Raw genomic sequence first — 12,540 nt, 5'->3', positions numbered from 1 at the left:
TATGGTTATGAGGCTGGGAAAATGTCCAAATCAAGACATCATCAAGTTGATGATTTCTTCTCAAAGACCATCTTTCTGGGGTTGGCTACTCGTAATCCTGGCTTCTCTGTCACTGACAAGGCGCATGGTGTCTGCTAGTCTCCCCCTTCTCTTCTGGGTTTTGTTGCATTTAGCTGCTTGCTTCTGTGGCTTTTTCTCTGTGTCTGAATTCATTCCATTTATAAAAGACTCCAGTAATAGGATTAAGATCCATCCTGAATGAGGTGGGTCACATCTTAGTGGAAGTAGCTTCAAAATGTCCTACTTAAAATGGGTTCATGCCCACAGGAATGGATTAGATTTAAGAATATGTTTTTCTAGAGTACACACAACTTCAAACCACCACTCTTAGTGTAGCTACCCCAGCTCTCTTTTGGTTAGTACTTGCAGGGTATGTATTTTTGTATCCTTTCGCTTTCAGCCTACTTATGTCTTTAAATATAAGGTGAGTCTCTTTTGGACAGCATATAGTTTGGTTATACTTAAAAAAAGATCCATTCTGCCAATCTCAGTCTTTTGACTGTGGAGTTTAACCATTTATATTTGAAGTCAGTGTCGTTACTGCAGGACTTTCTTCTGCAACTTTCCTGTTTGCTCTTTGTAAGTCTGATACATTTTTTGTCCCTCAATTCTTCCACTAATGCCTACTTTCACGTTTATTTTTTTTCTTAATTTTACCATTTTGAGTCCCTTCTCATTTTTATCTGGATGTATTTTTCATATATTTTCCTTGTGGTTACCATGGCCTTAAAATTTAACGTCTTAGATGTGTATCTGTCATGTTTGATTTGATAATAATGTGACTTCAATAGCATACACCTATACTGCACCTATCTGCCTTCATCCCCTGCCTTTTTTTGTACTTGTTACAGATTATTTCTTTGTACATTGTACGTCCAAAACCATAGATTTATCATTACTTTTTATTTATTTGCATTTTGGCATCTTTAGTAAGTAAGAATTGGAGTTACACAGCAGACTACAATAGTACTGACATTTATAATTACCCAAATGGTTAACTTATTGGAGCTCGCTCTTTCTTTATTCCACTTTGAACCACTGTCTATTGTCCTTCCCATTCAGTCTGAAGAACTCCTTTTAGCATTGCTGGTAGGGCAGGTCTAGTGTGATGAAGTCATTCAGCTTTTATTTGTGAATGTTTTGCTCTCTCCCTCAGTTTTGAAAGAAAGTCTCCCCCGATATAAAGAATTCTTGGTTTATAATAATTTTCTTTTAGCACTTTAAGTATTTCATCCTACTGCCTTTTTGCCTCCATGGTTTCTAAAGAGAAATTGGCACTTAATCTAATTGAGACTCCCTTGTACATAATACATTGATTTTCTCACAACTTTCAGAACTCTGTCTTTTTCCTTTATACTCAACAGTTTGATCAGTATGTGACAGAGTGTATTTTTCTTTAGGTTTATCCTATTTGGTGTTCTCTTGGCTTGGATATGCATATTCATATCTTTTGCTAAATTTTAGAAGTTCTAGATCATTATTTCTTTGAATATTGCTTCTGCCCCTTTCATTCTTCTCCTTCTGGGACCCCCATAATGAATAGATTGGTACACCTGATGGTTTCCCAGAAGTGTCTTAGGCTGTTTTCACTTTTTATAATTCTTTTTTCTTTCTGTTGCTCAGCCTGATTTATTTCAAGTGCCTTGTCTTTGAGTTCACTGATTCTTCCTTTTGTCAGTTCCAGTCCAATGCTGAAACCCTCCTTGGGATTTTTCATTTCAATTACTGTGGTCTTCAACTCTAGTAGTTCTGTTTGATTACTTTTTAAAATTTCTGTCTCTTTATTGAGATTCTCATATTGCTAATTCATTGTTTTCCTTATATTCTTTACTTCTTACTCTGAATTTTCCTTCATCTCCTTGAGCATATTGAAGATCATTTTTAAAAAATTTTTAAATTTTTATTTAATTGTCTTTTTTTTAAAAAAGATACATAGATGACAAAAAATGTTACATCAAAAAATATAAGCAGTTCCCTTATACCCCACACCCCCCTGCCCCACTTCTCCCACATCAGCAACCTCTTTCATCTTTGTGGCACATTCATTGCATTTGGTAAATACATTTTGGACCACTACTACACCACATGGATTATAGTTTACATTGTAGTTTGCACTCTCCCCCCAGTCCATTCAATGGGTTATGGCAGGATATATAATGTCCTGCATCTGTCCCTGCAATATCATTCAGGACAACTCTAAGTCCTGAAAATGTCCCCATATCACACCTCTTCTTCATTCTCCCTGCTCTCAGCAGCTCCTGTGGCCACTGTCTCCACATCAATGATACAATTTCTTATACTGCTAGAGTCAACAATAGTTCCAAAGTAGAATACCAATAAGTTCACTCTAATCCATATTTTATTCCTGTGTCCTGTGGACCCTGAGATGGTGGTGTCCATTCCACCTCTAAACTGAGAGGGGGCTTAGATCCCATATGGCTGATGGATGGGATTCTCCTGCTTGCAGTTGTAGACACTCTTGCTTCCCTGGTGTGGTGGTTGACCATCATCACCTCCCTGTTAACTGACCTGGGTAAATCCAATGAACCGGAGACTAGATGTCGCAACTCTGCTGCAGCTCAGGGCCCAGCTGGCATGTGGCCAGTCCAGAGATTGAAGTCTGCTGGGTATACACTAACCCCAGCACCAACCACAGATTCAGTGAAAGTGACAGAAGAGGCATGTGTAGAAAGGTCACATCTGAGGCCAACTCCATCACACTCAGGGACACAAATTCCAAAGTAGGGCCCGCTGGCAAGGCACTGAACTCCAGAGCCACCTGCCATGACTGTAGAACCTGTGTGTCTCTGTAGACCTCAGGAGCACCAGTACCTGGGGTTGTATCTACTTTGGCTGTCTTTGGGATACTGCTGAGATGTGTGTAAGCACAACCCCTCTGATGACCTCCTGACTCATTTTGAAGTCTCTTAGCCACATAAACTCATTTGTCTTTACCATCTCCCCCTTTTATTCAAGGTTTAAGGTTTTTTTCTAGTTGCTGGTGATTGGTAGTAATCCCTTGGTGCCAAGGAGGCTCATCCCCAAGAGTCATGTCCTATGCTGGGGGGAAGATAATGCATTTACATACTGAGTTTGGCTTAGACAGTGGCCACATTTGAGCAACAGGGAGCCTCTCAGGAGGTAACCTAAGGCTCTAGGCACCCTGTAGCTCTAGGTCTAGTTGAAATTCAAACACACAGCCTCATAAGCATAGTCATCAGTATCAAGGGCCCATCATTGGACCATCCTTCCTCACTGGTCTTTGCCCTTGCACTTGGGGGATTTTTGCTGTTCTATTGGGGAATGTGACAGAGCTTCCCCAGCTAGGAACTCAGCACTTCTTCAGTTGTCATGTGTAACTCTATCTGCAATGACAACTCAATGAATATCTGGAGCATTTTTATATACCCTATATACATGCCCTGAAAATCATTTTTTTGTCTTCATGTATGTCCACAGTCTGATCTTCTTCACTGGTGTTTTCTGGATTTTTATCCTCTTCCTTTGGATGGGCCATCATTTCCTGTGTCTTTGTCTTCTTATCTTCCATTGCACACTGTATGTTTTACTAATTTAAAATGTTAATTCTGGCATTTATTACCTGAGATATCTGTAACCTGAGTTTGTGTATAGCTAGTGATACGACAGAGATTTTGTTGAATATCCACAGCTAACAAAACCAAGGAAACCTAAGCAAAAAACAACCAGTCTTTGCAGATTGGCTTTGTGTTGGCTGGTGCTCTCTGTCAGAGTTCAGCTTTTCTATTAGGAAGGTCAGCCCAAGGTGACTGCAAAGTGCAGGGTCCTCCCTGTCTTTCCTGGGCCTGCCTCTTATCTTGAGCTTGTGCTTGCTAGTGGCCCAGAAGTTCCCCTGTGTACAGGAGTTTGAATGCTTCCTCACCTTCCCAGAAGACAGACTTTCCCCCCTCTCCTGGGTGTTCCCCTGCCAGACCAAAAGCAGGGAAACTTTTATCCCATGCCACCTGACTCAATCCTTTCTTATTCTTTTCACTGTCTCAGGCTGCTTTTGCCTGTCTCTTTGCTTTTGCAAATTCTTAGAGGAGGGTGCCATGACAGAGAAGCTTCCCAAGTCAGTCTTTCTCAGCTGGAACAAGACCAGAGGCCCACAAAGGAAGTCCCAGCTGGCTCCAGCTGCCCTGTGGAAGGGGTGAGGAATGACCCAGGATGGGTGCCAGGAGCCTCCATGGCTCGCCAAAGCTGCACTTTCTTGGCCTGCCCAGCAAATGCAGTTTTTCAACTGTCTTCTGCAGTGCTGGGGAAATGTGTTGTCTTTACGTCTCCTCCACTACCCTGTCCAGGTGGATTGGAACATGGCTGCCCTCACAGCCAGGTCCCTGGTGATCCAAAGTATCTAATATCAGCAGTCGACTCATGCCCACTCCTGATCTTGGCCATGAGGACTTTTATGTCCCTTTCTGGCATCAGTAAGCTAGACCAGGAGCCAGAACCTTGTGTTGCCTGCCATGACATTGGGAGCTGGGTGACGGTGACCTCGGGTGTAGATGGCCAGTTACTGGTGTTGACCGTGATTTATCAACCGCTTCCTCCCGCTCTTCTCTGGAGGTGTTCTGCTGGACTCTGGAGTTCTGAAAGAGTTGATTCAGACAATTCCTGCCTGCTTATTAGTTGTTCAGTGGAAGAACTGAGTCCTGGAGTCCCTACTCCTCCATCTTCCTACAATCCTTTCCATACTTTCTTCATGGAACTCTAATGACAAGAAAGTTGAATGGGCTCACTTTAGCCTCCATTGCATATTTTTTCTACCTTCGCTCTATTCTCTATGTGTTTCTTTAACTCTGTTTTCTGTTTGGTATTTCTCCTTTCCCATGTGCCTAATTACCCTTTGACTTTATGTTTTATTATTACAGTCTTCGTTTTTGTAAGTTTTATTAGTTTTTAAAATTGCCTGTTCACTTTTAATACTCATATTTCTTCTTGATCATATTTTTAATTACCTTTTTCCCCTGTATTTACACTGATTGAACACCCCTGTTTTCTATTCTGCAATTGGCAGTTATGTTATCTGAAAGGTTTTTGGTTCTGGATCAGTCGTCTGTTCTTTGTGCTATTGCAGTAGTATAAAGCCTTGTATTTTTCATGTGTTTTTTGTTTTTATTGTAAACTCACATCTGTTAGTACTGTATTTGTGGGAATTCTTTGAAGATCAGATTGAGGGTCCCTTCCTTTAAGAGCAGCTGGGGGAGCTACTATCCTAGGTCTACTTTATATTAAAATGTTGGGCTTGTAGATATTCAGGCCGAGCTTGAGACAGGTAACAGTCCTTGATTATTTTTTGGTTCATTTTTTCCTGACTTTGTGCAGGGATATGTGATCTGAATCCCTGTTTGAGGCATTTCTTCCTGCTCCCCCCTGCCCCCCATTATTTGAATCGAGCCTCTAAAACTAAAGTGCTAGGCCATCTAGAATGTATCATTTTTTTCACACTCACTTCCCTGAATTTGTGCTCTCACAGCAAAGATGTTTTTCCTTCATTTCTTGCAAGTGCCCTCATTCTTTTAAATTAAAAAAATTTTTGTCCAGGCTTATTCTTGTTTCACAGTGTGGAAGTTATGTGGTCTCTATTCTATAATATTGTCAGAAACCAAAGTCCTGTAGTTTCCAATTTGCATTAGAACCTGTATTGTATAGTTGTACAGTTGACATTTAGCTTCCAAGATACCTTATAGATCCTTCTTTAACTCAGAATACTTACAGGATGGTTAGTGTTGTTGTACTCTTCATCACTCGTGCTGTGGGTTAAGAGACTTGTGGTCTTATCCTGTTACCCAGATGTTATATGTAACGTTCGTTTACAAAATGTCATGATTAATTTTTAAACAGCTGAACTTTCAGAGTGTAGTACACTTATAGATTGAGGGCTACTTGTGTAGAAATGCAGGATTAATAAAATAAGAAAGATGAATTGATAAACATGGCTTGTGAGGTTTCCTGTACAGCCCTCTCTACATTTATATCACTTGGCTATGGGAGCCTGTAAAAGGTGGTATTTCATGATACTCTTGCTAAAGTTTCCCTTTTCCTATAGCCTCACATAGACAAATATTACTTCACATACCTTACCCTTGCTGAACATCTGAAATGTAAGGAGTCTCCTCAGTTGTTAAGGCCCTATAACTGCGAGGTGTGTTTAGGCTTAGGATGCAGGATGGCGTGTCTGGGCTGGCGTTTCACACGTTTCCTTTTGCATTTCAGGCTAATGCTGATGTCTTTGTACAACGTGAGCATCAATTTGAAAGGTTTGAAATACATCAGTGAGAGCCCAGGCTTCATCCCTTTGCTGTGGTGGCTTTTGAGTGGTAAGGTCGGGTGGGTTATCTGCACAGCTACAGTTGGTGCACCTGCAGGCACACCCCAGAGACACTGCAGGCTCACTTCCTAACCACCGCAATGCAGGGAGTCACGTGGAATTTTTGGTTTTCCAGTGTATATAAAACACTTACACTATAATGTAGTCATTTAATTCTATTAAATAAAATAGCAGATCTAGAAAAAACAATATGCATACCTTAATTAAAAATACTTTATTGCTAAAAAATGCTGACCATCATCTGAGCCTTCAGTAAGTTGTAGTCTTTTTACTGGCAGATGGCCTTGACTCAATGCTGATGGCTGGAGTGATCGGGTGATGGTTGCTGAAGGGTGACATGGTGGTGGGAATTTCTCAAAATAAGACAACAGTGAAGTTTGCTGCAGTGATTGACTCTTCTTTGAATTGAACACTTAGAGGGTTTTTTTTTTAATCTATGCATATTCAATTTTATTATTAATTTCCTATATTTGTTTCTCAGTAGAAAAATGAAACATAATTATCTACTTGTACTTACTGTTTTTATATATTTTTTTTTATTAAATTGTCTATTTTTTAAAGATACATAAATCACGAAAAACGTTACATTATAAAATACAGGAGGTTCCCACATACCCCACCCTCCACTCCCCGCTCCTCCCATATCAACAACCTCCCTCATCATCGTGGCACATTCATTGCATTTGGTGAATGCATCTTGGAGCACTGCTGCCCCTCATGGATTATAGTTTACATTGTAGTTTACACTCTCCCCCAGTCCATTCAGTGGGTTATGGCAGGATATATAATGTCCAGCATCTGTCCCTGCAGTGTCATTTAGGACAACTCCAAGTCCCGAAAATGCCCCCACATCTCATCTTTTCTCCCCTCTCCCTGCCCTCAGCAACTCCCATGGCCACTGTCTCCACCTCAGCGCTATAGTTTCTTCCATTACTAGCCACAGTAGTTCCATAGTAGAATACCAGTAAGTCCACTCTAATCCATATTTTATTCCTCCATCCTGTGGACCCTGGGATGGTGATGTCCACTCCACCTCTAAATCGAGAGAGGGCTTAGATCCCACATGGTTGCTGGATGCTATTCTCCTGCTTGGAGCTGTAGACACTCTCGGTTCCCTGGTGTGGTGGTTGTCCATCTTCACCTCCCTGTCATCCGACCTGTGTAAGTGCAACAAATCAGAGAGTAGGAGCTGCAACTCTGCTGAGGCTCAGGGCCCAGCTGGCACATGGACAGTCCAGAGATTGAAGTCTCCTGGGTATACACCAACCCCAGCACCAACCACAGGTTCAGTAAAAGTTATAAAAGAGGCATGTGTATAACGTTCACCTCTGAGTCCAACTCCATCACACTCAGAAACACAAATTCCCAGGTAGGGCCCACTGACAGGGCACTGAATTCTAGATCCAACCGCCAGGATCGTAGAACCTGTGTGTCTCCGTAGCCCTCAGGAGCACCTGTACCTGGGGTTGTATCTATTTTGGCTGTCTTAGAGGGTTGTTAATTGGCCTAATTTCAATTTTGTTGTGCCTCAGGGAATAGGGAGACCTGAGGAGAGGGAGAGAGATGGGGAAAGGGCAGTCTCTGCAGCAGTCAGAGCACACGTTTATCCATTAGGTGGGGGTGGTTCGTGGGGCCCAATTACAGCAGTAACATCGAAGATTGCTGATCACACATCATCATAACAGAATAAAAATGAAAAAGTTTGACATATGTGAGAATTACCAAGATGTGACACAGACACGAAGTGAACATATGCTGTTGGAAAAATGGCACCCAAATACTTATAGATACTGTAAAAAATGGAGACTCTCTGAAGTACAGTAAACCAAAGTGCAGTAAAACAAGGCATGACTGTACGCTGTGGCCGACATAAGTTTTAAAGAATTAGAAATTAGGCTTGAGCATCCAGATATGATGTTAACTCCTTTAAAAACGGTAGCTACAAGTTACAGAAAGCCCTGTGGTATGCCCAGCATCAGTTCTAGTTCTGTTTCTAAAGTATGGCTTTCAGTTTGGTTATGGTTTAGTGGTGTTCCTGGGATGCAAAGATAAATGATCCCATGAGACATAAGATTATAAAAGGCTTTAATCTGTGGCTCCGTCTGAGGACAGCACAGTACTGTATGTAGTGTGTGAGGCTTTGAATATAAGGTAAAGGAAAAGCCCCATTGTTTAAGAATTTGGGTAAAAAAATCTGAGAGATATTGCAACTCAGAATTTTTATTATGTGTGTGTGTGTATTTTCTTTGAAATAGAAAGCTGTCATTTATTGCTTCCCTTCTTCCTCTTCCTTACCACCAATTTAACCTAGAATTTTGACCCAATCTGTTAATCATAATTTTTAGCAAAGTGTATTTAGTAGATTCACAACTTACTAAAATATGCTAAAAATATGATTTTCCTTATATTTTCATAATTCAATTTACTCTCTATTTTTGACTGTCGGTCCCACATTGTAGAGAATGAATTCTTTTTTTTTTTTTTTTAGGAGGTACTGGGGATTGAACCCAGGACCTCGTACATGGGAAGTAGGTGCTCAACCACTGAGCTACATCTGCTCCCCAGTGGGAGTTGGTCTTTTCGTTTGTTCTTTGTTTTTAGGAGCTATGAAAGATCTAGCGTGGGACCTTGTGCATGGGAGGTGGGTGCTCAACCACTTGAGCTACATCTGCTCCCTAAGTTCTTATTTTTGTTAACAGCTTTATTGAGGTATAATGGACACTGAATAAAGTGCACGTATTTCACGTGAACAGGTGGATAAGTGTTGGGTACATCTACACCTGTGAAACCATCATCACAATTCAGGGCGTGCACATCCCCTATACCCCAAAGCTGCCTCACGCTCCCCGGGATCTTCCCCTCCCACGCTTCTGTTCCTCTGTTCCTTGACAGCCACGGGCCACCTTCTGCACCGCAGTTTAGTTTCATATTCTGCAGTTTTATACAAATGGAATCATGCATTTTGTATTCTTTGTTGCCTAGTGCCTTTCACTCAGCTTGATTATTTTGAAATCCATCCCTGTTGTCATGTGCATCAATAGTTACTCATTTTTATTGCTAAATAGTATTCCTTTATGTGGATATACCACAATTGGCTTATGATTCAGCTGTTGATGGCCGTTTGCATTTGTATTAGTCAGCCAAAGGGGTGCTGATGCAAAGTACCAGAAATCTGTTGGCTTGTATAAAGGGTATTTATTTAGGTGGAAGCTCATAGTTACCGGGCCCTGAGGAGTCCAACACAAGGTTGCTTTCTCACCAAAGTCAGTTGCCGTATGTTGAAGCACGATGGGTGCCGACAGTCTCTGCCTGGCCTCTCAGGGCTTCCTGTATCAGCCTCTGGCATAGGGCTTCTTTCTGGGCCTTCTCAGCTGTTCTCTTCTCTGCAGCTGCAAACTATCAGGCAAATGGCTCCTCTCTCCCTCGGGCCCCAGGGTCCAACATGAAAGAGCTCTCTTCCTGTGTATCTTTTCCTGTGAGTGCCTTGTGTATCAGCCCACCGACGGGGTGGGCACTCCACCTGAGTCACACCCTACTGATGTGGTCGAATCAAAGCCCTAAGTGATTTTATCAAGTAAACTTAAGTCCTTTGAATTTAGTACAGTCAAGGTGTATCACACCCTGAGGAATAGATTAGTTTACAAACATTATCTTTCTCTTTTTGGGATTCATAACTAATCTCAGACTGCCACAGCGCTGCTTCCAGGCTTGGCTTTTGTAGCTAAGGTACTCTGAGCGTTCTTGCGCTTTCGAGTCTTGCTGGACATGCACGTTCATTTCCCTTGGGTGGATTCCTGGGAGTGGAATGGCTGGGTCATGGGGTGGGTGTTTGTTTAGCTTTTGTGAAACCACCCTGCTGTCAAACAAAGTGGTCACACTATTTTACATCTCCACCAGCAGTGGCTGCATAGTCTTGCCAGTACTGGGAATGTTCAGCCTGTTTCGTTGTAGGCATTCCAATAGGGGGCTGTGATATCTCATAGTGGTTTTAATTTGCATTTCCATTAGGGCTCATTCTGTGGACAGTCTTCATGGGCGTGCTTATTTGCCTTTCTTATATCTTCTTTCATGAAGTATCTGTTCATATTTTTTTTATCTTTTAAAAAATTGGATTGTTTATTTTCTTTTGAGTTTCAAGAGTTCTTTATATATTCTGGGTACAAATCCTTTGTCAGATATGTAGTTTGCAAGTATTTTCTCCCAGTCTGTGGCTTTTCCTTTCATTTTCTTGAGTGTCTTTTGAAGAACAGAAGTCCTCAGTTTTGGTGAAGTTGAATTGATCCTTATTTTTATTTTTATTTTATGCATCATGCTTTGGTGTTGAAATCTTTACCCAACTCCAGGTGACAAAGATTTTCTAATGTGTTTTCTTCTAAAAGTTTTATAGTTTTATATTTACATTTAGAAGGTCTGTGGTCCATTTTGAGATCATATATGTGTATGGCAAGAGGTATGAATCAAAGTTTTCTTTTTTTGCACAAGACTGTCTCATTGATCTATAACCATTTCTTGGAGATTCTCTTTCTCTACTGAATTGCCTTTGCACCTTTGTTGAAAATCAGGTGACCCTATAATATGGGGGCTCTGGACTCTTTGTTCCACTGATCCATTTTTGTATCATTATGCCAATAGCACGCTTTATAATAAGTCTCAATAACTCGATAATATTAAAGTCAGGTAATGTCAGTTTCCAATTTTGTTCTTTTTCAAGTTTGTTTTGACTGTTTCTAAGTCCTTTGCATTTCTTTATGAATTTGAGAATCAGCTTGTCAATTTCTACAAAAAAAGCCTGTTGGGATTTTTATTGTTTTTTGTTAAGAGAAGTTATAGGTATACATGAAAATCATGTAAAAATTAGTGTTTCCATATACCCCTTATTGCTGACACTATGCATTAGAGTGGTACCTTGTTACGGTTGATGAAAGAATATTAAAATTGTACTATTAACTATAGTCCATAATTTATAGTAGTGTATTTTCCCTCACTTAGCACCCTATTATTAATACCTTGTATTAGTGTAGTACTTTTGTTACCATTTATGAAAGAACATTTGTATACTTATACTGTTGACTATAGTCCATTGTTTACATTAGGTTCACTGTGTTATATATCATCCTATGTTTTATCTTTTGACTTTTATTGTAGTAATATACATATGACCTTAAATTTCCTTTTTAAACTACAGTCACATATATAATTCAACACTGTTAATTACACTCACAAAAATGTCTTACCATCACCCCCATCCATTTCCAAAACTTTACAATCAACCTAAATAGAAATTCTGTACAAATTATGCATCAACTCCCCACTCCCTACCCTCAGTTCAGCCCTTGGTAACCTGTATTCTAGATTCTAACTCTATGAGTTTGCTTATTCCAATTATTTCATATCAGAGAGATCGTATAGTATTTGTCCTTTTGTGTCTGGCTTATTTTACTCAGCATAATGTCCTCAAGGATCATCTGTGTTGTCACATACATCAGGACTTCTTTTCTTTTTACAGCTGAATGATAGTCTGTTGTATGTATATACCACATTTTGTTTACCCATTCATCAGTTGGGTTACTTTCATCTCTTTGCAATTGTGCATAATGCTGCTATGAACTTTGGTGTGAAAATATCTGTTCAAGTTCCTGCTTTCATTTCTATTGGGTGTATCTAGAAGCAGAATTGCGGGTCATATGGTAATTTTATACTTAGCTTTCTGAGGAACTGCCAAACTTTCTTCCCTAGTGGCTGACCATTTTAAATTTCTACCAGCACTGAATGAGTGTTGCTCTTTCTTCACATCCTGTCTAACACTTCCAATTTTCTGTTTTTAAGTAATAGCCATTCTAGTGGATGTGAAATGGTATCTCATTGTGATTTTTATTTGAATTTCCATAATAGTTAGTGATGTTGAGCATCTCTTTATGTGCTTTTAAAATTATTATTATATTTTTAAAGTACATAAATCATACAAAATACTAAAAAGTGTAAGAGATTCCCTATATATCCCACTCCCCACACCCCCACTCCTCCCACATTGACACCTTTTTTGCATTTGATGAGTACATTTTGGAGCACTGCTACACAGCATGGACTATAGTTAATGTTGTAGTTTACACTCTCTCCCAGTCCATTCACTG

General features: G+C 40.2%; 1 protein-coding gene across 4 annotated transcripts in view; it reads left to right on the top strand.

Moving 5' to 3' along the window:
• The window catches only part of HSF2BP (heat shock transcription factor 2 binding protein), a 200,600-nt gene that overhangs the window by 112,702 nt on the left and 75,358 nt on the right, over positions 1-12,540 (top strand). For 3 of the 4 annotated variants that reach the window (XM_012518311.4, XM_058296303.1, XM_023583727.3), the window contains exon 8: positions 6,295-6,398. The exons of the other annotated variant lie outside the window; for it this stretch is intronic. In XM_012518311.4, coding sequence (XP_012373765.1) covers positions 6,295-6,398 — 104 coding nt within the window. The remainder of the gene's footprint in view (positions 1-6,294; positions 6,399-12,540) is intronic. 4 annotated transcript variants of the gene reach the window in all.

This window comes from Dasypus novemcinctus, chromosome 4 (genome assembly GCF_030445035.2).
Source record: "Dasypus novemcinctus isolate mDasNov1 chromosome 4, mDasNov1.1.hap2, whole genome shotgun sequence".
In the NCBI taxonomy this organism is placed as follows: Eukaryota; Metazoa; Chordata; class Mammalia; order Cingulata; family Dasypodidae; genus Dasypus; species Dasypus novemcinctus.
Note: the sequence above shows the minus strand (reverse complement) of the source record. Positions and strands in the feature narration are given on the sequence as shown.